General features: G+C 55.9%; 2 protein-coding genes and 1 pseudogene across 18 annotated transcripts in view; 2 read left to right on the top strand and 1 right to left on the bottom strand.

Moving 5' to 3' along the window:
* Nucleotides 1–8,755, top strand: part of EPB41 (erythrocyte membrane protein band 4.1) — a 197,691-nt gene extending 188,936 nt beyond the window's left edge. For 10 of the 16 annotated variants that reach the window (XM_032360841.1, XM_032360843.1, XM_032360850.1 and 7 more), the window contains 3 exons: nt 1,536–1,616; nt 5,083–5,187; nt 5,672–8,748. In XM_032360841.1, the coding sequence (XP_032216732.1) occupies nt 1,536–1,616; nt 5,083–5,181 (180 nt within the window). In that variant the 3' untranslated portion in view covers nt 5,182–5,187; nt 5,672–8,748. Of the gene's footprint in view, nt 1–1,535; nt 1,617–5,082; nt 5,189–5,671 lie in introns of those variants that run through there. The other 6 variants (XM_032360856.1, XM_032360839.1, XM_032360837.1 and 3 more) reach the window with 2 other exon arrangements.
* Nucleotides 8,140–12,652, bottom strand: TMEM200B (transmembrane protein 200B). 2 transcript variants are annotated; one of them, XM_032360868.1, is made up of 2 exons: nt 12,569–12,652; nt 8,140–10,583 (listed from the first exon to the last, which is right to left on the bottom strand). In XM_032360868.1, the coding sequence occupies exon 2, from the start codon at nt 10,561–10,563 to the stop codon at nt 9,640–9,642; it is 924 nt and encodes a 307-aa protein (XP_032216759.1). In that variant the 5' UTR covers nt 10,564–10,583; nt 12,569–12,652; the 3' UTR covers nt 8,140–9,639. The 2 variants fall into 2 exon arrangements, with proteins under 2 accessions (XP_032216759.1, XP_032216760.1); XM_032360869.1 differs by lacking the exon at nt 12,569–12,652 and adding an exon at nt 10,856–10,960.
* LOC116600665 lies at nt 11,242–12,388 on the top strand (annotated as a pseudogene).
* Nucleotides 12,653–25,385: the final 12,733 nt, after the last annotated feature.

Below are 25,385 nucleotides of genomic sequence, written 5' to 3'. Positions count from 1 at the left end.
AACAGACCAGTTAGAACTTCCTTCTGGAATTCAGTGGCATGCCGAGTTTGCTCCCTCTCTGCAACAAGGACCCTGGTCTAGAAGCAAGGGTTTTCAGCTCCATCCCTACTGAGCCAAATGATTCCAACTGTCACAGGTGGAAAAGCCCTGCTGCTTCCCCAGCAGTAAAGCTAGGGGGACCCTGGGGGCACCCTTGCCTAGTTAGTAGTCTCATAAAGCCATGTGTGGTTGTTCTCTACACATCCTCCTGTCTCTCTGGTCACTCCCCTATCTGACTGTGAAGGTAAGTTGAAAAAGTCAGTTTAAGGACAGGTGTCATTGGTATTATTATACAACCATAGTTTCTAAGTCAAAAATCAGAACTCGGGAGTTTTTATATTGGGGCGCCTGGGTGGCTCAGTTGGTTAAGCGGCTGCCTTCAGCTCAGGTCATGATCCCAGGATTCTGGGGTCAGGCCCCACATTGGGCTCCCTGGTTGGCAGGGAGGCTGCTTCTCCCTCTCCCTCTCCCCCTGCTTGTGTTCCTTCTCTTGCTATGTGCCTGTCTGTCAAATAAATAAAATCTTTAAAAAGAAAGAGTTTTTATAATGTCTAGTATCAAGGCCAGGAGAACTATAGTTTGCATGCTGAAATACTGGAATTATTAGAATATTGTTTATGGGAACAAGCAGGAAAAATTATCTAAAATTGGAACTACTCCCTGGAAATCAGAGACAGTCCATGTTTGCTGCAGCACTGGGGGAAATCTATTTTCTTGTAAGTAAGAAACCTTGATTTCTGACCAAGCTCTGTTATCAATATACAGATAATTAGGAGCTGGTTACTTAATGTGTCTAGACCTTGGTTATCCTCATCTGTCAATTAGGGAAACCTACCCGCCCTGAGGGGATTATTTAAGGATCTTTTGATATCAGTGATATGAAAGTTCTTGAAAATAAAGAGCCCAGTTTCGGGGCGCCTGGGTGGCTCAGTGGGTTAAGGCCTCTGCCTTCGGCTCAACTCATGATCCCGGGGTCCTGGGATCGAGCCCCGCATCGGGCTCTCTGCTTAGCGGGGAGCCTGCTTCCTCCTCTCTCTGCCGGCATCTTTGCCTATTTGTGGTCTCTGTCTGTCAAATAAATAAATAAATAAAATCTTAAAAAAAAAAAAAAAGAGCCCAGTTTCAAGCTGTGTGACATTTTTGTTCACAGTCTTCCCAATTTCCTCTTGAAAATAATCAAATGTACAGGAAATGAGCAAAAAGAAACACCTGTTTTGTTTACTCACTGAATTTCTGTGATGTTTAGGAGGAAGAAAAAGGAAAAAATAAATAGAGATTTGTGGCTTTCCGTTTTGCTTATTAAAGATTTTAGCAATCTGCAGGAGTAGAGGTGTGCTCATTTTAGCAGGCACAGCCAAGAATTTGGACAAGTGGGTAAGAATGTGGTTCTACACAGTACCCAGCAGCAGATGAAATTTTGAAGTAGAGCTTTTGGAATAATTTTTTACCGTTTGTTTTCCTTTCTTTCTCATGTGACCTCCTCTGTTTGGTTTCAGACCGTAAAAGGTGGGATTTCAGAGACCCGGATTGAGAAGAGAATCGTGATCACGGGAGATGCCGATATTGACCACGACCAGGTGAGACTGCCGAGGAGCACGGATTTAGCATGGGTCCCTGGGCAGGAAGAGGGATGGATACAGGAGTTGGCTTTTAGAAGGTGCCTCTGCCAGCTTCATCCCCAGAAACCCCCTGGGCTACTCTAACACCTAAATGGGGAGGGCGAAGGGAATCAGACCATGGAGGCCTGTGGGATGGGGGCTGTAGGTGGGGGAAGCGTGAAGTGTAATAGAAAGAAAATAGGCCTTAGACTCAAAGGGCTTGGGTTCAAATCCTAGGTCTCCCCATATTCTAGCTCTTAACTTCCTAGGCCTCGATTTCCCTATCTTTAAGATGGGCATTATGGCAACTTTCTCTCTAAGTTGTTATGAGAATCGTGGGAAACGGGCTGTGTGGTGTGAGGTACATGGTAGGCTCTGGGTGGGCGGAGCTGTTGCTGTCCAGCGGATAGTGTGCACTTAAAACCTGTGCTGGGGACGGAAGAAGATAGCAAGACAGAGGGAAGGGGTGAGCCTTGCCTGCAGAGGGCTGTAGGGCAGAGGAGGCGAGGGAAGCAGAGTGAGGTGGACTGCATGCAAACAGGAGTCTTGACTTCAAGCCTGTCCTAGATCTGTCGCTAACTTACTGTGTGACCTTGGGCAAACCACACTACCTCTGATTCTTTTTTGTCCCTTAAAAGAGAGTAGGTTGATCTAGGTAATTTCTGGGCCCTTCTGAGCACTAAAACTCTATGTTTCTATATTAATTAGGTGCTAATTGTGTGCTGCAAGCAATTAGCAAATAATAAGGTCAGAATTAATGCTCCCAGTTCTCTGCTGGGTGAGGTTAGAACAGTAAAGCTGCAGAGAAGAGGGGGTGGAAGGGACTGCATGCAAATGCTTCTGGAATCATTGACAGCAGTGCTGGAGCAATAATTCCACGGCCTTTATGCTGATATGTTGAGTGCCTTAAAAAAAAAAAAAAAGAAAAGAAACCTGAGCCTCACTGCTGGCAGTTCCCTTGGTAGCAAGGCTGAGACTCCCTGCTAGGAATGCAGGCTCAGGGTCCCGGCAACAAGGCTGCAAAGCCCAAGTGGGAGGCCTTGCAGCCTCTTGGCCCCAGCTCAGTAGATCCTGCTGTGCTACCAGCCTGCGCCCACCTCCTTGGTGGGGTCGATCTGAGCCCCTGCTGTGTGCTCAGTTGGTGCTAGACAGCAAGGGCCATAGGGACCGGAAGGTGTTTGGGTTTGGAGTGACACAGCCTTGGGTTGACTCTAGATTCCACAACTTATTGGTCGTGTGCCCTTGAGCAAGTTATTTTACTTCTCTGAGCTATAGTTTTGCCACCTGTAAAATTAAGATAATCATAAGTTTCTTTCAGGGTGGTTGTGACAAACACACATGATAGCTCAGAGAGATGCTCCTGTGTCCCTCAGTTCTCCTGGGTGTGAGGTCTACAGGAAGGCTATATGTGGTGTACTCTGGATGGGTGGGGACGCACTTTAAGCAAGAAATCATGTGGTGCAGGCTTTCATTGAGAGAAAGGTGTAAGACCTTGACTCATGAGCAGGTGTGTTGCGCAAAAAGGATCAGGGACAATGACCAGGGCTATAAAGAGGTAGCAAGGTTTTTTTGTTTTGTTTTGTTTTTAAGATTTTATTTATTTATTGGACAAAGAGAGATAAAACAAGAGAGGGAACACAAGCAGGGGGAGTGGGAGAGGGAGAAGCAGGCTTCCCACTGAGCAGGGAGCCTGATACGAGGCTTGATCCCAGGACCCTGGGATCATGACCTGAACTGAAGGCAGACGCTTAACAACTCAGCCACCCAGGCGCCCCAAGGGGAAGCAGTTTTAAGAATGGCTTTCATGGAGCCGAGAGACCAAGAGAGTTTCCCTTCTTTGCTTGTTCCTCTTAGAGGTAGTTCTTAAGAGCCAGGGTCAGCTGTCAGGTGGTCAGATCTAGCCAGTGTCTTTCTTGATGGAAGGGCATCTTGAGAATCCCCATGTCACCATTCGCAAAGATTCTTCCAACTTGGTTCTGTGAGCTGGAGGCTCAGAGACTTGCCATGCAATGAGATAAGTGATGTCCTTGCTCTGACTTTCCCTAGGCATCATTTAGCTTTCCTAAAATTATTGAAACTCCTCCAGATGCTAGTACAGGGTCTCCCCGAAACTACAGGACAGTGTAGTGAAGAAGAAAGCCTTATAGATTTGAGCAAAAATCCCTGCTGCATTACTTACAAGCTGTGAAACATTAACCTCTTTATTTACCCACTGAACCTCAGTTTCCTTGCCTATAAAATGGAAACAATGAGGGGTACCTGGCTGTCTCAGTCAGTGGAGCCTGCAATTTTTGATCTCGGGGTCATGAGTTTGAGCCCCACACCCGTGCAGAGTTTACTTTAAAAAAAACGTGGAGGTGCCTTCAGCTCAGGTCATGATCCCAGGGTCCTGGGATCGAGCCCCACATCGGGCTCTCTGCTCAGTAGGGAGCCTGCTTCCCTTCCTCTCTCTGCCTGCCTCTCTGCCTACCTGTGATCTCTGTCTGTCAAATAAATAGATAATCTTAAAAAAAAAGGGCGGGGGGGTGAGGGACTATGCCTGGGTGGCTCAGTCAGTTAAGCGGCTGCCTTCAGCCTGGGTCATGATCCCAGGGTCCTGGGATTGAGTTCCACATCAGCCTCCTTACTCAGCAGGAAGCCTGCTTCTCTCTCTGCCTCTGCCTGCTGCTCTGCCTGTTTGTGCTCTCTCTGACAAATGAATAAATTTTTTAAAAAGTGGAAACAGTGCTACTACCCTAATTCATTTAGTTGTTCTGAAGATTAAGTATATAGGGGCGCCTGGGTGGTTCAGTTGGTGAAGCATCTGCCTTCAGCTCAGGTCATGATCCCAGAGTCCTGGGATTGAACCCCATATCAGGCTCCCCTGTCCCTTGGCTGCTCCCCTTACTTGTGCTCTTTCTGTCAAATAAATAAAATCTTTAAAAAATTAAAATTTAAAAATGAAGATTATATAATAATAATAATAATAATAATAATAATAATAATAATAATGTGCTTAGGCCAACGAATGGCATATAATAGGCCATCCCACTCTTCCTTGTTTATTTCCCTCTCCAGTAGCCGAAGAGATCTCGTCTTTTTTGTAGCATGCTTCTTTATTTCCCTCTTCCGTTCTGAATTTCCCGGAACACAGATTTTGCTTTGTCCTTCAGACTCAGTTCTTGAGTGAATCCTCCCAGAGCCCCCCAGCAGGCAGGTGTCACCCCTGACGTCTGTTTGTGATTCCTTAAAGACAGCTCTGGCCTTCACTGTCTCTGTGTCTCGGAGCCTTCCTCTGCAGGATCGGGGATGGAAGGGTATTATCAACTCGCTTAGCCTAAGTGCGGCCTTCGTACTGCAGACAGAAAGATTGAATTTGCCAGAGAAATGCTATCCTGAGACCCCTGCCTTCCTTCACCAGTCAGGCTGCTTTCTGCCTCAGGGGCACGGTTTCTGTCTTCCTCAGGTCCTCGTCCAGGCCATCAAGGAGGCGAAGGAGCAGCACCCAGACATGTCAGTGACCAAGGTGGTCGTCCATCAGGAGACCGAAATCTCTGAGGAATGAGCTCAGGTATGGGCTGTTCTTGGTGAGGTGGAGGGTGTTCCCTGCCCTGACATCAGAGAGCCCTGACCAGAAAGAGCCCCCAGAGGTGTCCACACTGCGACTCATTAAAGTGAAGGCTTTCTGCTGTCACAGGTATCTCTGAGTCTAAACCTGAGAGGGCCAGAGGAGGAGAACAAAACGAAGAAAAGCAGGACCTGGCTGTCTAGAAATGAGGGCTCAGGGGATAGAGAAGAGAGGGCTGAAGCTCAGAGGCCAGACTTGAGAAATGGAAGCAGCGTAGCTGCTTTTGGGGAGCCAGAAATCCAGAGAAATTTATGCCTAGACGTAGTTTACAAATGACTCAGGAAGCCATCAATCACCAGGGAGGACTGGGCTCCTTAGTATGACGGCTCGGGCCCTGCCTGGCACCTGGGACAACAAGAACTTGGCACTGGGATGGGGTGGCTGTCTTCCTTTGCAGAATTTTAAAAGTTTGCTTTCTCTCCTCTAGGAAAGGAACTATCCTACCCCAACTCCCTGCCTGTCTCCCATCCACAAGAAAACCAGCAAAATTACTGATAAAGAAGCTTACCTGCAACAGTCAGACTTCAGGCTTTCAAAATTGCTATAAACCACCAGAAAATTAACTTTGTTTTCTATTTGGGGTTTATACCGAGAGAGTCTTCTAGACGTTGCTGATTCTTTTAATACCTTTTTCTATATTGTGATACCAGAGATTGTTCAACTTTTCACTCTGCGGACTGTTTTTAAAGAGCTTTGCGTTTTTTTAATGGGGTGGTTTGTAACCCCTTCAACCTAGCCTCTCCCCCATTTACTTCCAACCCAGATACTGACAGGTCTACAGAGTTCTTGGGGAAATCCTCCAGAGGCTCTGTCAGCTGTGTTGGGGGCCAAAGTCAGCTTAATGGGGCTTCCCTGCTCCTCCCCTACTTTTATACCCTTTCAATGTCAGCAGAAACTTTGTGAACCAGCCCTTTCTCAGAGCCAATGATGTGACTTTACCATGTGAAGCAGGGCAGCTTTCCTGATCCACACACCGCAGGGAGACATCCCTGTCCTTTTGTTGAGGGTGGTATTGGTGAGGCAGAGATCTCTGCTAAGAATGTAGTGTTGTGTTTCCTTCTTTCCTCCTGTTCTTTCTTTTGGAGCTTCTTTAGATCAAAGACACAAGAAGTTGTTCCAGATATATATGATACTGTGAATGTTCGAACAAATCTGTGGCCTTCACCTTCCTGCCCTCCCTTCCCCTTTAACCTCGTCAGAAGCAGTGGCTCTGCTAAGTGCTCCCCCCACCTCCCATCTCAGGAGACCAAAACTCACAGAAAAATAGGCACTTTTGGCCAAAAGCTCTAATGGCACAATTTTAGTGATGATTTGAGTAAGGAAAGTTGATGAGGTTTAAAAAAAAAAAAAAGGCTTTCTAGTTCTGGGAATGTGCACTTCACACAGGGGAATGGTGTTTACCTCAGTCAGATCCCACTAAGAAGTATTTCCAGGTGACCAACCCTGGACCTTTTTCTTTAACCCTGGGATGATTGGAAATATGACTCAGAGAGGAGGTTGTGTTCCTTGACCTTTCTTCTCCTGACCGGTACCTGCCTGCAGCAAGGGAGGCAGGGAGCAAGGGAATTGGCTTTTAGGGGCCATCCTTCCCTCAAAACCCCACACGCTAGGCAGCACCAACACCAGCTCTGCTCATTCCCACTCTCCATCTGAGGTCTGTCAGGTCTTGTAGGCTTGATCTTTGTGGTGGGTTGTGGGTTTATTTTACTTCTAACTTTTTTTCCCTTAGTTTTGGAAATGGGACTGACCGATGAGCCCAGTTCCACCATTACTGGTTGATCTGGGGGCCTTTTTATTCAATAGTGCTTCCCAAGTCTTCCAGCTGGCTTCCCACAAACACATCTGCCTGGAAGTTCTTAGAATCTTATGGTGGGACAGAAGTGAACTTCATGAACTAGACGGTGGGTCACAGTCAGCAGTCTCTGGGCTCAGGAGGCATGAGTGAGAGAAGTGTAAAACCTCTGGTCCCCACAGTGGGGGCCAGCCGCATGTGTCCAAAGCCTCTACTGGCTGAGTCTTCTAGACAAAGTCGGTTGGTTTGAACTGATTTCAAATGTCTGCATTTTTCATTTAGTACTTATGTGAGCCTGTTACTAACCACAAGGCAGCTCTCTGGAGAGGGACAGGAAGAGCTCAGGTGGGACGTGTGACAGGCCTGGGAGAAAGGACTGTCCTGTCTCAGGAGCAGACTTCTGGCCTGTGGGCATAGGGTCCGAAATGATGGGGCTGGCTTGTTGGTGCCTAAGCCTGGCCTGTGCTGCCAGGGGTGGTGGTGAGGTTCGGAATCCAGCTCACATCAAATAGCATGTAACGTGAGCTTGCTTTCCAGCGGCCAGCTGTCCTGCTGAAAGAGCTCCCAGCTCCCAGAGCTGACAGCTGTGGAATGAGAGGGTGGGGGTGAGGAAGAGCGCCCACCGAGTTATCCGCTGTCCACGCTGGTGTTCCTGTCCGCACCGCTGATGGGGGCCTGCACGCCCCTTTGACTTTGTCACCAGCTCACGGTGCTTCTCCTCTGCTTCCTTGACTGTAAACTGGGCCAGAAGATCTCAAATGCCCTTGCAGCGCTGAGAAGCCACAACTTGGAAAAGCTAGGAAGAGGATGTCCTTCCAAGCTTCTTCCCCTATCCTCCCTCTCTGGGAACAGATCTGGGGCTTTGACAATTGTTTGGATTTTTTTTTTTTCTTCCTGCAGTTGTGTGTGCATTTGTGTGTGTGTGTGTGTGTGTGTGTGTGTGTGTGTGCGCGCGCGTGCGTGCGTGCGTGCGTGTGAAGAAAAACAGATTCTGTCCAGGTGGAAATGGTGAAGAAGGGAGGAGAGAGCTTCATTTCCAGGGTCAGAGACTTGGCAGCCGTTTTCCTGAAGTGACTCAGACACACCACAGTGACAACTCTCACTGCAATTTTATTTTTATTCCACTTGAGAAGTAAAGACTTCCTCCAAGCCACATGAGGTCTCTGCCACCCACCTACCCACCCACCCACCAAGCAGGACCTGAATTTCTAAGCCAAGGGCCCACAGAACCTGGCTGCAGGGACCTCTCGGGGCCTCTTCTCCTGCCCGCCCAGGCCCCCCCACCAATTGCAGGCTCTGCATGGCAGCCTAGGGGGAGGGACCCCGGTCTACCCTGGGAAGTGGAACCAGAGCTTCGGCCTGACCAACATCAAGGAATGCTCGTTGGAAAGATCTGCCCAGGATGTCCGCCCCAGGCTGGTGGTTTTTACAAATCTCTCTCAAATGTATTATTTTGGTGACAAAAATGAAGGAGCTTTGTAAATTTTTTTAAAATCATGAATCATATCAAGTAGTTGTTTACATTTCTTGACAAAATAGGAAATATGGCAGCAGAATCAAATTGGCAAAATCCTTAGATTAAAAAGGCAATAATTAGTCTGCTGTTTTGGCCTTTTGTAGTAAGAGAAGTGGTGTAGTGTTTAGATACGTGTTTGGTCTTGCTTCTTGTATTGCATTTTTCAATAAACAAAGGAAAAAAAAACAAAACAAAACAAAAAACAAACCCAATACTGAATCTGTGAGAGTTGATCAACCTTTAAAGTCCTTTTCTCCTACCAGCAATCGGGAAAATTCAACATGGGTAAGAGAGACCCAAATTTTTGACCCTAGAAAAGACCCTTTTCTAAAGTAAGCTACCCACAATGGCCCAGATGCAGCTTCGACGTTGTAGAAAAGTAGAACTGGCGGATGCTTTTTGCCAGCTGGGGGAAATTTTGCACAGGTCACGACAAAGGAGAGAAGGGGGCTTCTCAGACCTGTTGAGGAAGGGGCCAGACCCTCAGGAGGAAGGCTTTGGCAGTAGTGTAGCCCTAGTTGGGTGTACCCTGCATGACTGAGGGGACGGAGGGGCTGAGGTGGTGGGAGTTAAAGTCTCAGTCCCCATCCCAGATGGCAGTGGAGGGTCTCAAATCTACTTCATTGCTCATCTCCCCTGACCCTGCAACTGATGCCACGGTGGAGGGAGCCTGGCCCAGCCTGTCACATGCCAACCAACCTCCCTTCCAAGTCTTAGGGGTCCTTGCCCACCACTCTGGGTCTGCCGAGACACCAGCGGCATCTCCCAATCACCCCAGCCTGGACCTCCAGCCCCTTTAGGTACCTGTCCAAGGCTAAGGCCACTTTTGGAGGCTTAAAGAATTCCCGAGGCTAAGTCATGCTGGCCTCCAGACTCCACGTGAAAACACATTCTCTCCAGCTGATTGAACCCTTGTGCAGTTGGCATTTCTCTGCCGACATGCAAGTCAGGATGCCTTAGCAGCTGCTGGGGCCAGAGCATCCATCTCCAGTCTGGGAAGTGACTGATGCATCTACTAGACGTTGGGACTTCTGGTCCTGTTACCACGGTCCATGCGGCAGCCTCCTAGCAGGCTGTCCTCTGCTCTTCAAACCCGGGCTCCCAAGTCCCCTCCTCCTTCCAACTTGGCATAACCCCCCAGGCTGAGGCGGTCCAGTCGGGGCCAGCTCCCGTGAGCACAGTCTCGAGGCGCTGGGGCCCCAAGCAGAAGCTCCCCAAGGCCCAGATCCAGAGACTTGGAATGTTCGATGCAGGAACCAGAGGGCTGCACGGTAATAATTACATGGCCAGTCTGGGTCCGTGGACCCCAGGGTGGGGGCAGCCCCGGGCCCTTCAGCGGGTAACTGTTGAGCAGGGCAGGTAACCCCAAGCGAGGATTCGCAGGCTCTGAACGCAGACTCCGCACTGATGGAACGGGTGAGGTACCCCGACGCGGGGACAGGTCCCAACTTTCTGGCTCTGTGCAACCTATGGCTCGGGGAGTCCTGGGTCCGGGGCTGGGAAGGAGAGCGCAGTCCCAGCCAGGGCCGTCAGGCGGCCGGAGCGCCTGAGCCCGCAGCACCCCCTGGCGAAGCCGTCGCGTCTCCAGGTCGCGGTTCTCGTAGAGCAGCGTGTTGGCGCAGATGAACACGAACAGGCCGACGCCCATGACCACGGGCCCAAGGAGCCGCAGCCGCTCGTGCGGGCCGTGGCCCCGGCCGGCGCCGCGACCCTCGCGTCGCAGCTCGCTCAGGGGGGGCGCGCTGGCATTGGCAGCGCGTGGCCCTGGGGCCCCGGCGCGGTGAGGCCAGTAGCCGGCTACGGCGATGCCCATGCCCACCAGCACCACGAGCGCCCCCAGCGCTGCAAACGCCCCCGACGGCGAGCGCAGCCGCAGCCGTGCCCGCACCCGCAGAGGCTCCGGCGGGGAGCGCGGGCGCCGGCGGCGGCCCAGGCGGCGGCCCAGGCGGGAGACGCGGCCCTCGGGGCTCCTCCGCACCTCTCCGAAGTCTCCCGGGCTCCCGGCGGTCATCTTGCCGTCGTCTGGGCGCTCTGCGGAGAGAGGGGAGGCAAGGACTAAACCGACGGGCCTAGGGTCGGAGCGCCAGATTGGGGGCCCAAATCTGGGAGGCAAGATCGGGCTGCCTCGCCCAGGCCGCTTGGAGATCCCTGGCGGCCACCCCCGGATTTTCCCGGGCTGCGAGGCGGGGAGCCGCCCCCGCTCGGGTTTTCCGCAGCGCAGCTCCGAGCCAGGGACGCGCGGCAGAAGCCGGAGTTGGCCGGACCCGCGGGCGGAGAGGAGGGAGGGGGGCTCGGGCTGCTACCTGGCGCATCCTCCGCTGCCGGGCTCCGGCCGCCTGCACCCTCTTCGCCAGCCCTCAGATCCCGGGCCTCGGGAGGTGTGCGGGCCCCCGGCAGTGGCGTCTCCAGGGTAAGTCCAGCCCGGGATCGACCTCACCCCCGCACGTGGGTGCACCGTAGTAAAGGAGGGAGGGTAGTAAAGGAGCTCCGACCGCCCGGGTCCGCTGGGGTCGCTCGCGGGCCCCACCTCCCCCCTACTGCGCTTTACATACCGCAGCGTAGGAAGGAGGGGGTGACTCCAGCCTCTTCCTGCCCGCCCCCTCCTTTCAGACCTCCTCAGCCTGCACTGAAGCTGCAGCAGGAGAGACTTGAGCTAGACTCCGGGAAGACCGTTCTGACCACGACCAGCGGCAGACTTTGCCCAGGATGGCTTTCAAGTCCTAGTTGAAGAGGCCTCCCCTCCCCCAGCGTCAGGGCAGTGGCCAGGGCAGGGGGCCGGGGGCAGGGGGCTGCAGGCGCTGGGCAGGGGGCCCTGCAGGGAGAGCTCCCCCCAGCTCTCCCGTCGGCCCGGGCAAGGCTGTTCCCAGGTTGCAGCGTTTCCAATTCGAGCTCCTCGGGATGAATCATCCCCCTTTCCCGCCGCCTGTCCTCCTTTCCGGCCTCCTCCACCCGAGGCCTCAGTGGCCCGCGTCCCGGACCGAGCAGCACCGCCCCAGCACCTCAGGCCGCCCCAGTTTGGGCCGCCTGGCTTCAGCCCTTCCCGACCTGTGGCCTAAGAACTGTAGCCGGGCCGGGTAAGGAGTAGCTGGGCTGTGTGTGGTGTGGCCCCCACCGAAGGGAGGGTGTGGGAGGAAACGGGGGGCCCCCACCCGGGCGCCCTGGGCCGCAGGCGAGGAGGGCTAGGACCTCGCTGTCCAGTGGTGCGTCTTTACTACCCCTGTCTGGTTTCTAAACAGCTTCCGCGCTGGAATCCGTGCCGAGGCCCCAGGAAGGAGGCCTTGCTACCCCACTCACTCCCCATCCGCACCCCCGAAGCTCAAGGCACGACACCCCATCCCTCCTCCGACAGGAGTGCGGAAGGCCCAGGGCCTAGCACGGAGCCGCAGAGTCTACTGCGTCCAAAGCCTGATTTTCACAGATGGAAACTGCGGCCCAGAAAGACAGAGGAGACTGCCCGGGTCACACGAGGAGGGGGCTCCTCCGGGACCCGACGCCGGGCCTGCGGACCCTAGCCCACGCTTTGCGCTTCCCGGCACGGCCACGGGAGAGTCCTGGGAGGAGGCAAGGGCCGTTTCCAAGTAGTCTCTGAGTGTGGAGCCTTCTTCCCGGCCCTTAACCGCTGAAGTGACCACGGCGCCCCAGGCCGGAGCTGGTGCCCCAGCGCCAACCCCGGAAAGGTCGCCCGGAGCCCTGTGCGTCCCTGCGAGGAGGGAGGCGGAAGCATGCGGAGAGATGGGCACACACATAGAGACCTCGAGACTCTGGAGGGCATGGGTCCACGCTGGGGACCTCAGGAGGGAGAAACTTGGAGCCACAGTCTGAAGGTCTCAGGCCGCGGGAAGTTGCTCTGGGCCGGGTCCCTCGCACTCTGGGGTCCCGCCTCCCCGCGCGCCCACACTCTGTCCCGGGGAAAGGGAGGACCGGGCTCCCGCCCCCCAGGGCCTTTCCAGAGGGAGGGGACCAAACAAAAAGTTGAGGAAAGTGGAGGGCGAGCCCGGGGTCCTAGTTTCGCTCACCTGGCGCCGCAGCGCCACGGCGGGTCCCGGTCCGACTCCGCGCGCCGCGGATCCCGGCACTGCCGCTGTCTCCACCGAATCTTGGCCCCCTGGCCCCACCCCCTTCTCAGGCCCCGCCCGGCACCGCCCAAGCCCCGCCCCCCGGAGCCCCGGGATCTGGCTGGCCAGGCCCCCGCCAGGCCCCACCGCTGGAAGCAGGCGGCAGCTCAGGTCTGAGGGTCGCAGGTAAGCGCTGTGTGCTCGCCTGGTGACTCGGAGGATCTGGGGGCCCGAGTCCCCGGCTTATGTTGTTCGCAGAGGCTTGGGAGGGCGCCTTCTTCCCACGTGGGTAAACTGAGACCCGGAGCTGGAGAGCCCTACCCGGCTCCGCAGTGAGCGCGCAGACAGGATTTTTGAAGTCCGCACGCCCTCCCGCGCCAGTCACAGCCCCTCATTCCAGGCGTCCTGGAGAGGACTCGCGGGGGTGTCTGAGAGCCCACTGCTGCCCCGCGCCGTCCGGGGAGCTGCCCGGAGGAGGCGGCCGGGTTCCTGCTCCGCCCGTCCCCGAGCCTTTCCCTCCATGATCCTCAGAGCCTTCACCTGGAAAATGGGCTTAACGGTGTCCGCCTCGTAAGAAGCGAAAACCCGGCGTTGGGGGCGGGCACACCACACGGGGCGCAGCCCGGTAACCCCCCGGACGCCCAGTGAATAGGAGCCCGGAGCAGGGGTGGAGGCGGTGGGGCTCAGCCGGCTCTCGGAGCTGAGGGAGTCTAACGGAGTGTCAAGCGTCCCGCCGGCCTCCCTAGCGCCCCTGAGAAGATGCGCCCCATCTGGAGTGGGGAGGTGGCGCCAGCCCCCAACTCTGAGGCACTGGGGGCGCCCCCCGCCGCGGGCCTGACGGGGCCGCCCAGCTCTCGAGCCCTGCCCGCCCCGCGAGGCAGGAATGCGGAGCTGAGCGAGGGGGTCGGCTGGCGGCCCAGTTTCCATGATGCGGGGGGCGGGCTCGGAGGAGGAGGAGCGCTGGAGCGGGCGGCCGGCCAGGCTCCCAGCCGGGCCCCTCGGGAGGAATTTCCGGCCTGGGATTGATTATAACCCGCCCCTCCCCCCCTCCGCCGCCGAGACCCCCCGGCCCGCAGGGCTGGGGGATGGGCAGTAATGAGACCCGGCTGTGCGCCCCGGGCAGGGAGGGGGGAAGCTCGAGGAAGTAGCCGGTCTGGGCCATCCCACCTCGCAGGACGCCACACAGCACGGCTAGTCCTCGAACCCCTCTCGGCCGAGAATACTGGGGGTGGCCTCAGCGCCCCAGGATCTCCTTGCCCAGCCCTCGGGGACAGGCATCCCGGGAGCGACCGAGGTCACCCATGGGGGCGGAGCCTCCTGGGGGATCCACCGTGAGGGTACCGGCGCCCCGCAGAGCGGATGGGGCCTAGCCTGGGGTCGGGTAAGGTCGCAGAGCCAGGCCGGGGTCGCCTTCCTGCCGCCGCCTGAGACTGAGGCTCCTGCGGCCCTAGCTCCGGAGAGAACTCCCCTCGCTCTGCGCCTGGGCTGTGGCTGGAGCTCCCCTGAGGCGGTGGCCTCCCTCCTGCCATCTCCTTCCCTCGAGACCCCCAGTCGACCCTGCGCTCCCTCTATTCCCGCACTTTGGCCCCTCCACGGCCCCCACCCACCGCTCGCGCGACTCCCACCCAACATGGTCTGCAGCCCTGTCCACCGTGGCTGCTTTTCCTGGGGACACCAACCCGTGGCTAGAGCTCTGGCAGTCTCCCGTCACTCCACCTGCCCTGGCATTTACCCCGTGCTCTTCCTGTCTGCCCCTCCCGACTTTTCTTCCTCTGGGCCTCCTCTGCCCTCCTCTGATGTTGGGGCTCTGCCGGCCTGGGCCCACAAGCCCAGCCTCACTTTCAGCAACCAGTCACCTCCCCAGCAATGTCCCTGCTCCCGGTGATCATGGCCCATTCCTACCCTTCCTGTTCCCCACCCTGTAAAGGGCCCCACTGCCCACCGCCCTCAGCACCAGGGGTCACCTTAGGTTTCCTCTATCCCATCCCCCCTCCCTCCAATCCTTCAAGTCCTGTGGACCCCCCTGTTTGAATCCCCAATTAGCGGCCTTCTCCCGCCCCAGAGCCACAGAGGCACAGACCATCTTTCTACCTTGGATCTAAACCAATCACCCATTCGCTTAAACCCCCCAGTGGCTCCCCAGAATTGTCCAAATGGAGTTTAAAATCCCTTCTCATCTGCACAAACTGGCTCCTGGCCCCCACCCCTCCCCACTGGTAGCTGAACTTGTTCCCATCCCTGTATCTGTGCTCTGGCCTTGGGGCTTGGCCCCTGCCTTGACTGCTGCCAGGAATTCCCACTCCCGATCAACCCCTTGGTTCCCTCCTGCCCTCCAGACCGTTTCTGTGCCTTCTGTGGGGCCCCAGGGTTCATCAGCCTCGCCCCTCCCGATCCCTCCATTAGATACCCTCCCTGGAGTGTCTCCTTAGCGGCCCTGCTCACAGAACTGAAATCAGTGTTTGGGCTTTGAGCCTAGGTCCTCTGTCCCCCTGGTGGTGAGCTCTGAGTGGAGGACTGGGTCTGTGCTACCCCTCCCTGAGCCCTGGCCCTCCCCTGGCCTGTGTCTTCTCCTGATGTGCACCTCTGGGGCTCCAGCCCAGACAGCAGGAAAGGACTCAGCCCCCAGTCTCAGTTTCCCCATCTGCACAAAAAAAGGGGGGGAAATACCTCACTGTGTCATTTGGAAGTTTAGATGAGAGCACAGATGCTCAGTATCTCGCACAGAGTGGCTGCCCACCAAACGGCCGGTCCCTCCTCTGACCCCGGGTTTTGGGGCACAGAAGATGGTATTGGGGAGTTGCAGAAACCTCCCCTGGGGTTATCTGGGGTGGTGGAGAGAAAGGTCCTCTTTTCCTCGATATAAGCCCGCTTGCTCCTCTCAAGAGCTCTGGGAGGCCAGTGATAGGCCCAGTTTACAGAAGAGGAAAGTGGCTCAGAGACATGGAGCTCTGCCGGCAGACACACAGCCAGGCTGGTAAGGGCGCTCTCCTTCCACAGAGGGAGCGTCATGGGGCCTGCTTGGTTGCGCCCTGTGCACTCACAGGTGTGTGGGAAGCCAGTGGCCTTAATACTGGGACATCGGTTCCACGTGGGATCTGTCTCTGTGTGACACGGACTCCTTTGTTTCTGCACCAGGAGGGACCTGGACGAGAGGACCCCCGGGACCAACGTGGCTGACATTTCTCCCCCAAGCTTCTCTGGGGAGGCAGAGAACCGAGCACAGGGACCCTGAGGTCCCTGCCTACTTGAGGCTCCATGTCCTCTCCAAAAGCCACGACGGGGAGAGAGCAGCTGTCATCTCCTGCATGTCACAGCTCCCCCGGGGCCACAGCGAGCAGGCCTGGGAGCTCATCTTCTCTCATCTCCGGTTTAGGAACAGCCCTGCTGGCTGGGTCTGGGCTGCCCCGGATTTCCTGCCCGAGCCCCAGGGGTTTCTAAAACCATCCTTGTCTTTGAGCTGTCCCAGAAGCACTCAGAGGACACAGCTGAATGCCCATGGCGTCCCAGCCCAGTAAGACCACAGCCTCAGCCAAGATTCCTGAAGCCAGTGGAGAGGAGAGAGCTTGACTCCGAGACCCAGTTTTGATTCTACTGCCCATTCACTGGGTGACTTTGGGCCCATCACAAGAATCCCTCGGTGCTCCTGCCTCTCGAATGGGTCCTTCACAGGAAAACTGGTGGGCTGATTCAATAAGAAATGACTGGCAAGTAGAATCCAGAACCCCAATTCCAATACCTCATTTTATAGGGACAAACCGATGTCCAGAGAGGCACAGTGACTTGACCGGGGTGACCCAGCCAATGAATGACAGAGTGGGGCTTCAGGCTGCACAGTTACAGGCCCCCACCCTGGGCTCAGGCTTCGGGGATTGTTGGGATGGGAACCCCAAGTCCATCTCCCCACCCGTAGAAGCTCTGAGCCAGGCAATGGCTTCCTTGGTGTCTATGGGACTGGCAAATCTCTTGGGAAGAATGAACTCCCCATCTTTGTGGCTCTCCCAAGCCCAGAGAAGAGATGGAGCCGAGCCTAGGTGACACTGGGAAGGCCAAGGAGATGAGACCCTCCTGGGGGACAGGGCAAAGCCAGCCTCCTGCCTAAGTCCCTAGGGGAGGGATGACAGTAGGAAGTCGCTGTCTTGTCAAGCTCCTCTTGGCTCCAACCCCTTCATACCTGTTACCTTCCTAAGTGTGCAAGACAACCCTGAGAGGGAGGTGACATGATCACCCCTTGTCACCTCTGCTTTGTTACACTATGTCTCACTAGCCCTGTGACTGTGGTCAAGTCCCTGGTCTCTGTTTCCCCTTATGTCCATTTCCTCTTCTGCAAAATGGGGACACATGGTAGCAAGGCATGCCAAGGCCTCTAATGAGGAGGGAACTCCACAGGAAACACAGTGGCACTGGAGCTTTTCTGGCCTTCAACTGGTTCTTGCCCATCAGTTTCCTCTCCTAGAAAACGTGAAAGTGAGGCTACTGAAGTCTGTCTTCAGTCACCTCCTCTGGGGACCAGAGAGGAGCCCTGGGCCCCGTCCAGATGCTTCAAGGGGTGAAGTGAACGGACCATCCACCAAAGGCTGAGAAAGTGACAGCTGACTCCATGTGGGGGCCAGGCAGCAGGGAGGACTTCCTGGAGGAGGGGGCCGTGGCCTTCCCGCTGGGTCTCAGGATCAGAAGAGATACCCAGGCTGCAGAGGGGGACCCAGGCAGCAGGAAGAGCAGGTGGACAGCCTGGAAGCTGGGGCGGAACTCAGGTGCCGGAGAGGGAGCCCGGAATCGGAGGAAGGGCTCAGGCCTGACTTCAGAGTTCCTTAAACCCCAGGCCCAGGATGTAAGGTTCAGCCCTCTGGCCCTGGGAGCCATGGGAGATTCTGAAGCAGGAGGGTCGCCTGATTGCTATGTACCTGGGGAAGAACTTTACAAACTGTGAACACGGCACCTGTAATAGTTTCTCCAAGAGCACGGAGAGAAGGTGCAGGACATGGGGCCCCAGGCCCCCCAGGAGCCTGAGGAGCTGGGGAGGCTTGCCCCCTGTGGAGGAGCACCAGGCAGCCCGTGGCCATGGCGGGGGGGCGGGGAGAGCAGCCCGCTGCCGCCCAGGTCCTCTGGTTCTAGCCCCCTCCCACCCTGACCCTTCCCAGCTCTCTTGCTTTGTGCCATCCCCTGGGACCCCCGAGACTAAGGCCTGACCTGCGTGCTGGCCACTTACTAGCTGTGTGACCCAGTGAAGAGACTTCGGTCTTCCTGAGCCCTCCTTCTCCTGCTCTGTAGAATGGAGAGGCACTGTAAGGCCCCCACTCCAAGAGCTCTGGGAGCATAAGAGGGCCCAGCGCAGACTCCGGGGTGCTCCCCGAGGCTGGTCCTACTCTAGCAGGGCTGCTCTGCTTGGAAGAGGGGCACCACACATGGTCTCCGGGCTGTGCTGAGGGCTGGGTGCCCAGGGCACCACGGAGTCGGGAGCTTCCTGGCAGAGAGGCCGTTTGAGTGACGGCTTGGCAAGAACACGGGGCAGAAGTTGCTGGGTGGGAAGCAGCCCGGAGGGAATTAGGGAGTCGTTGGGAGGAAGGGCAGTGGGGATGGCAGGGGATGGGGCAGGAGAGGACTGAATGCCTGATTCAGGGGGTCAATCGCAAAAGCGACACGTACCCAAATAACCTCGGGACCGTCTCTGAGCCTCTGAGCCTCCGTGTCTTCCTCTGACTACAGGCCAGTGGCCTGGGTCACAGGCTCGTGAGGCTTCGGTGCTCGCCAGGTGCTCCCGGAGTCTGCGCACAAGTGTCCAGGGATCCCGGGCTGCCTGGGCTGTCACTATTATCAATGCTGCCTTTAACTTCGCTCTAAGATTTTGCTTAATCTCTGTGTTCTTTTTGAACTTCTTGAATATTCTCATTGGCTCAGCAGGGAGCAGGTGGCTATCCCTGGCCCAAACAGGAAGGAGAAGCCTCCGTCATACGGTCCAAAGGAGACGGGGTGGGAAATGTCAATTCAGATGCCTGGGACAGGGTGACAGATCCCTACAAGTGACTGCCAGCCTTGGCGGGGGGGTGGGGGTGGGGGAAGGACCTTGGGAGCTGGGTGATTTGCCAGGCGCTTAGAGTAGGGCTGCTGGCCAGGAATGTGACTAGGGCACATGCCTACCCCACTATGGCCTCAGCCACGGCACGACTGTCCAACAAGAGACTGAACCTGTGGTTTACCCGCAAAGATCTGCTTCCCCTTTTTTTCAGGAAGCGCTCACAGCAAGAACCACAGGATAGGAAAAACCTCAGCTGAGAGCATTACGTCCCCATGTCGCTCCCTCCCCCCACCAAGGTAGGAGAACAGCACCACGGGGCAGAGAGATGTGCCTCGGGACGCAGCAGAGTGGCAACAGCCCACAGGGGCCACGTGAACACCAATAAGGAATCTGAGTTTGTGGCGTGCTTCGTTATGCAGTGTAGACAGCCCACGGGGACAGCCACTAGCATGGCCTGCGTGGAAAGAGGAAGTTCCCGCTCAATGGGAGCTAACTCTGATGTTCGAGCTCAGTGACAGAATGATGGGCCTGGCTGATGTTGCCAGAGGAGAGTGTAAGAATTTCAAGTGACATGAAGCAAGACAAAATTTCTCTTTCACTTTCTAGCTGGAGCCTGAACCGTCTCAAGTCAAGGGAGGCCCCTGGCATTAAGGACCCAGGCTCCTTCCATCTTGATGCTCTGCCCTCCCGGACCTGTGGCCACCCACCTTGTCTTTGTGGTTGAAGATGCTCTCTGGCCCTCCTCCCTGAGTTTGGGGACCAACCAAGGAGAATAGGCCTGGGAAAGGGACTGTGCTCCCCACTCCTTGTAAAGAACAGCCCCCTATGCACACATCCATGCTCCCTTCCCAGTGGTTAGAAGAATATTGTGGGGACGCCTGGGTGGCTCAGTTGGTTAAGCAGCTGCCTTCGGCTCAGGTCATGATCCCAGCGTCCTGGGATCGAGTCCCACATCGGGCTCCTTGCTCCGCAGGGAGCCTGCTTCTCCCTCTGACTCTGCCTTCCACTCTGTCTGCCTGTGCTCACTCTCGCTCGCTCTCTCTCTGACAAATAAAAAATAAAATCTTAAAAAAAAAAAAAAAAAGAAGAAGATTCTGGGCCACACCCAGCCCAAAGAGAGGCTGGGAAATGGGTATTGGGAGACAATGAGAAGTGCTTGCTAGATACCACAGGGATGGGGCTCCTCTATTTGGTGACAAGCCACACTGGTGATGAGGCTGTGGGGGAGTAGAGGCTGGCCCCTCTGGAGACTGGGAGTCATGGTGAGAATCCTCCAGAGCAGGCTCCTGGCGGCAATGGAGCCCCGGAGTTGGAGGCATGCTGGTCAGCCATCTTCCGTCCTTCGATTGTGCCAAGAGAAGCCTGAGGCCCCCCCTGTCTGGCACCCAGCCCTGCAGAGAGCAACTCTCAGTCTCTCGGACTATGTGGTCGTTCCTCCCATCGCGACCCTGCCACCCTGGGCCAGTCCCAGTTCTGTCGATATCATGGAGTCAAATGCCAGCTTCCAGATCTTGAATAAAGTACTTTGTAAAGTCAAAGTAAGAAGGCCCACGGAAGGTGAGTGATGTGCCCAAGGTCACACAGCTTGATCATGCATCAGGTCGCCCCAGTTGGCCTTTCGCCATTTCGGAGAGGCAGGACTGCAGTTCCAGGGCTGTGTACCCAGGCCTGGAGGCGGGTGGGCGGCGGGAAGGACGCCAGAGACACCGCTGTGGTGCGGGGGTGCGGGTCGGGGGTGGGCTGCCTCGCAGAAGCCTGGGCGCCCCGCAGGCGGGGCTCGGCGGAGGTCTGCGTTGGCGCCACCTGGCGGCGAGGCCCTGCACCTGCGCCCGCGCAGCCCCTCCAGCCCGCCCGCGCGCCTCTCTTCCCTGTGCGCAGCCGCCGCGTTTGCAGCGGAGAAGCCGGGCCCAGGCCCCATCCGGAGATCCTGGGAGCGCACGTGTGCTCCCCGGGGCCCCATCCAGGCTAACGGGCCTCCCTCGGACAGAAAGGACTCGGCCTAGGGAGGCCGGGTGCACGGGACAAAACCCGGTGGGGTGTGGGGGGAGTCACATTTACCCCGCGTGGAAGCCCCTTCATGGCGCTGGAACACGGGCTTCCGTGTCCGCAGCACAGGAAACTGAGGCACAAATGGTAAGTGACAGAACTGGGCTGGGCCCCAAGACTCCTTGATATAAACTCAAATGCTGGCCCTGGGTTACCTGCCCCTGACTCTGCGGTGCCCCTCAACCCCAAGCTTGCCTAGACCAGCCCCTAGCTTGGGTATCCAGCCTAGCCTATAGAAGTTTGCTTTTTTATCAGACACGTCACAATCCTGGGATGATTGCAATGATCACAGGACCCCTGCAAAGGGGACCAGACCCAGCGAGCTCCCACCCTGCACTTGGAATGCCTGACAGGCAGGCAGCAGCCAGAACCCCATGGCATCCGAATCAGCTCGTGTTGGCCACCAGGAGACCAAGGAGGCTGCCAGCTGCCATGGGTTCCAGCAGGTGCCTCCCGCTCCGTGGTGGGGCTCAAGGCCAGGTCTCTCTGACTCCTGAGCCTCCACACAGAACTGGGAGATGGGGATACGAATCACTGTCCTTATTTTACAGATGGTAAACTGTGACCCAGGGTTAAATAATTTGTCCAGGGTCACACAGCAAGAAGGTAGCAAGGGTCCTGTCCTGCCTCTAATCCTTGTGTCCTCCTCTAAGACTGGGACAGTGCCCGGACCTCAGGAGGTGTCAGCCCCCTCCACGGCCGGGTGTGGAGTCGGGGCTAGGTCCGAATTAGCTCAATCACTTGGCGTCCTACTGACATTTTGCAGGAATCTCACGTCTTATTCTGGTATGAAGAGAGATTCTAGTAAGAAGTAGTAACCAAGGGGGCACCTGGGTGGCTCAGTGGGTTAAAGCCTCTGCCTTTGGCTCAGGTCATGGTCCCAGGATCCTGGGATCCAGCCCCGCATCAGGGTCTCTGCTCAGCGGGGAGCCTGCTTCCTCCTCTCTGCCTCCCTCTCTGCCTACTTGTGATCTCTGCCTGTCAAATAAATAAAATCTTTTTAAAAAATAAATAGTAGCCAAAAGGACAAGGAGAAGATGTCCTCGGACAGTCACAGGTGCAGGGTCTTCACGGAGACCCCAGCGTCCCCAGTAACTAGACTGAGGCATCCCTGTGGGGCTGCCAGGCACCAGCCGCGCTGTTGGGTCCCGCACAGATTCTGGGTTTGGAAGAACCATTGATGATGCTCCAAGAGGCTCCTCAAATCTCTCACCAAGAGATGCTCAAGAGAAAGCCTTAGGATGCCTGAGGGATCATTGAAAGAATCTACAGTCAACTTCCTGGCAGCTAAAGGACAAAAATGACAGCACACGACTGTCCCTGATGGGTGTGGTCATGAATTTTTCATTTCCTTTCCAGTAATTTCAGTCTTCCCAATGAAGTTGCTTCAGTAAATGATATGTAATATCCAAGCCTTTGTGAGACTTTTCATGGAAATAAATTCCAGAATGGGGGAGGGGACTACACATCCCTGTGGGGGCTGCGAGTGGCCCCAGGGGACTTCGGAGGCTGGCTTGAGTGGGTATCTTGTGGGTGGCCTGTCCGTCCACTTCTGTACACCACCGCCCTGGTAAACACCTTGGTGCTTGGAGCTAGTTCCTTTGTGTCGGTCCCTCAGGGGGACAGCAGTCGGGGGTCCAAGCCCAGCAACCTCCAGACTTCCTCTTCTTTCTGGAGATTTCTGGCCACAGGTCATGATCACAGTTGTGCTGCAGGTTCCATATTGAAAGCCAGGTGTAACTCAAGGTTATGGGGATTCTAATTTGCATTTCTTCAGGAACGTTCCCCGAGGTTCTGAATAGACTCTCTAAGAAACACCCGGGGCTCCTGGAAAGTGGGACTTGCAGATAAGTATTCCGTCTGTCTCAGGAAGTAAGGGATTTGGGTTCTGATAGGATCTGATTAAATCCCCACTTGCCTCGGGCTGGGCTGAGTATAATACACCTCCGGGAAAGCGGGGACACCTGATGGTCCGGCTCAGTCAACTTGCAGGAGGCAGCGTCCCCTGTTGTCACCACCGGGCAAAAAGTAGAAGGCGGCCAGCACCCCAGGAGGCCCCAGGCCCCTTGCTCCTCCCACCCAAAGCACACACAACTTCTAATACTATAGCGTAGTTGTTTCAAACAGCGACAGTTTAGTGTGGCTGTTTGAAAAGCTTATATTCGTGGAATTCAAGTCTGTGCCCATGAGGGTCGGGCTGTCTGTGTGGTCCCTGTGTGGCCTCGGGTGGCTGTGACCTGCTCGCTCCACCTGTGGGCTGCCCTGGTGCCACAGATGTGCCACGGCTTCTCCAGGTCCCTATGGGGCCCACTCCGGAGGTGCTTCTAGTTGGGGGCTGTGACTAGGACAGCGACGCGGGGCTTCTGGCCTGTGCCCCCCCCCCCCCACAAGGGGGCCCAGCTGCTCCTGGGCCCTAGAGCCACACCCAGGCCGGGGCCTCGCCTCCTGTCTCTGTTCCTCCACCGAGCTAGGACTGATTTCTGTTTCTTTGGAAGCTAGCGTGGACGGCGAAGCCCTCTGTAACTCGCTGAAGCTTCTCGGAGACTAGCCCGTGTCTGGTTCATCTTTTAAATCTTCCTCAAGACCGGCCAGCAACAGGTGGCGTCAGGGAGGCGCAGCCCGTGTCCCCTGCGCGGAGGCTGCGGGCACCAGGACTCCCTTCCGCCCCCACCCCCAGGCGCCGGGGTTCTTGCTCGCGGTCCAGGCAGGTCCTCTGGCTTCCGCCCGGGGAAAGGAGGCGGCCGGTGCGGGTGAGACCAGGACGCGCAGGTGTCAGGCCTCATGGGCACAGCTGCAGCTCGGCCCCCGGACCTTCCCACTTGCCCTCCGACGCCCCTGCCGCTCGCTCCTGCAGGGAGGCCGCCGGGGCCCCGCCGGGCCGGGAGTGCCGCGCTCTGACCGCCTCGGGACGGCCCCGGGGCCCCACCCCGACGGGGGCCACCAGCCTTCAGCGCCGAACTAACTCCGCGCTGGCGACGAGGACAATGTTCGTGGCGCCGCCTTGGACAGACCTCCCTCGGTGAGCTCGTCTCAACTTTTCCTTCCTCCCGTTTGGTTGGGCTTTCCTCGATTTCCGCCTCCCGTCGGGTGGCTGGTCATTAGGGGGTCTGCGAGCTCCTCACTTCCTTTTCTTGCTTAAGCAAACGCGGCCCGGGAAGCGCCTTGGATCAGCCGGTGAGACCGGGACGTCCCCACCGCCGCTCGGGGCTTTGGGGTGGGGGTGGGGGGGTGGGGGGGTTGTCTGCCGCTGCAGCTTTGGGTAAAACGGGCTGTTTTCTAATGGGAAACTCGGAAATGCCAGTTTGACTCCTGAATGCAGTCCTTGGGGCTGTGTTCTCCAAAATTGGGCCATCTCTTTTTGCTGCCCTGCTTGGCCACAATAATTCATTAGACTCTGAAGAAAAATGACCAATGAATGAATCCATGAAGCATAACGTGTTCGGAAATTTGGGGCTTTAAGATTATGTTTGCATCTCGCTTCCATATTCGTGTGTCCACCTACGTTGTAAATGTGAGCTATCTTCTCTACCTCTGGATGGGGCTGCTAAAATTAATTTGTGGAAGAGCTCTGATATTTAGTTGGTTTAAAGACAAGTACCTGTAAGAATTGTGCATTCTAAAATTCCAGTTCCCGTGATCTGGGAAGATATTTGACATTAAAGCTAATTTAAGCTCGTTGGTTGAATGAAAATGAACATGTTGTTAGGATTGTTAACATTAGATGGAGAACTTCTGTTCTGTGTTTACTGTGAGTCCGCAGGTTCAGGTCATCTCTGCAGCAAAATTTGTTGGGAAAGGGGGGAAAAAATGGTACAACTTTGTCCAGTGTCTCATAGTTTTATGGGGGAATCTACAGATAATTGTGGAGAAGAAACAGATGTAAACCATTACCAGGCATAGGTTTATCTGTTTGGCTCCTAGTCACAGAAAAATGAGCACCACAGCTCACCGTGACTACTTTTCCGTAGAAACTAAGGTTTTTAAGAACTAAGAATAAATGTAATCATGACTACTAGAAATAAGAGAAACAACTCGATGCAAAGAAAGTGAGATGGGTTATTTAAAGAGGGAAAACGTAGGACGAAATCTGAACGTAAAAAGCCTAGTTGTAGAAGGTTTGTGAGAAAGCGTCTTTGGAAGGGAATGTGTTGTGCTTGGGACTGAGAATGATTACGGAGATCGGGATGGAAAGCTTGTTAAGGAGGGATGGGCTCCCGGGGGAGGGAAAGGTGGGAAAGAGCGGGCCCAGGCAGACGAGGAGCCGTATCCCACACCCACAGAAGCCTTCGCTGATTCTCTGGGGTTCCAAAACTTAGATTACCCTTCAGAACCGTCGTAAGTTGGGGCAAAGGGCTGGACTTTTTATACCCTCCTATTGATAGTCACTGGAAGAGGGCATGACCTTGACAAGGCAGCTGTCTTCAGTCAAGGCCGTTTGTGCTGGCATCCAGCTGCTGAGGATGGCTGGCAGCTTCTCTGCAGCAGAGAGCCCTTCATTCCTGGTGGGGATTCTGGTCAGGACATTCCAGTACCCGCAGGAACTCAGATCCTTGCAACGCCCTGTATGTTCTTGTCTCAGGAAGTATATATCCGGCTGCCTGGGTAGCACAGTTGATGAAGTGTCCAACTCTTGGTTTTGGCTTGGGTCATGATCTTGGGGTCCTGGGACTGAGCTCTAAGTCGAACTTTGCACTCAGTGCAGGGTCTCCTGAAGAGTCT

This window comes from Mustela erminea, chromosome 10, assembly GCF_009829155.1.
Source record: "Mustela erminea isolate mMusErm1 chromosome 10, mMusErm1.Pri, whole genome shotgun sequence".
In the NCBI taxonomy this organism is placed as follows: Eukaryota; Metazoa; Chordata; class Mammalia; order Carnivora; family Mustelidae; genus Mustela; species Mustela erminea.
This window is presented reverse-complemented; position numbering and strand designations above follow the sequence as displayed.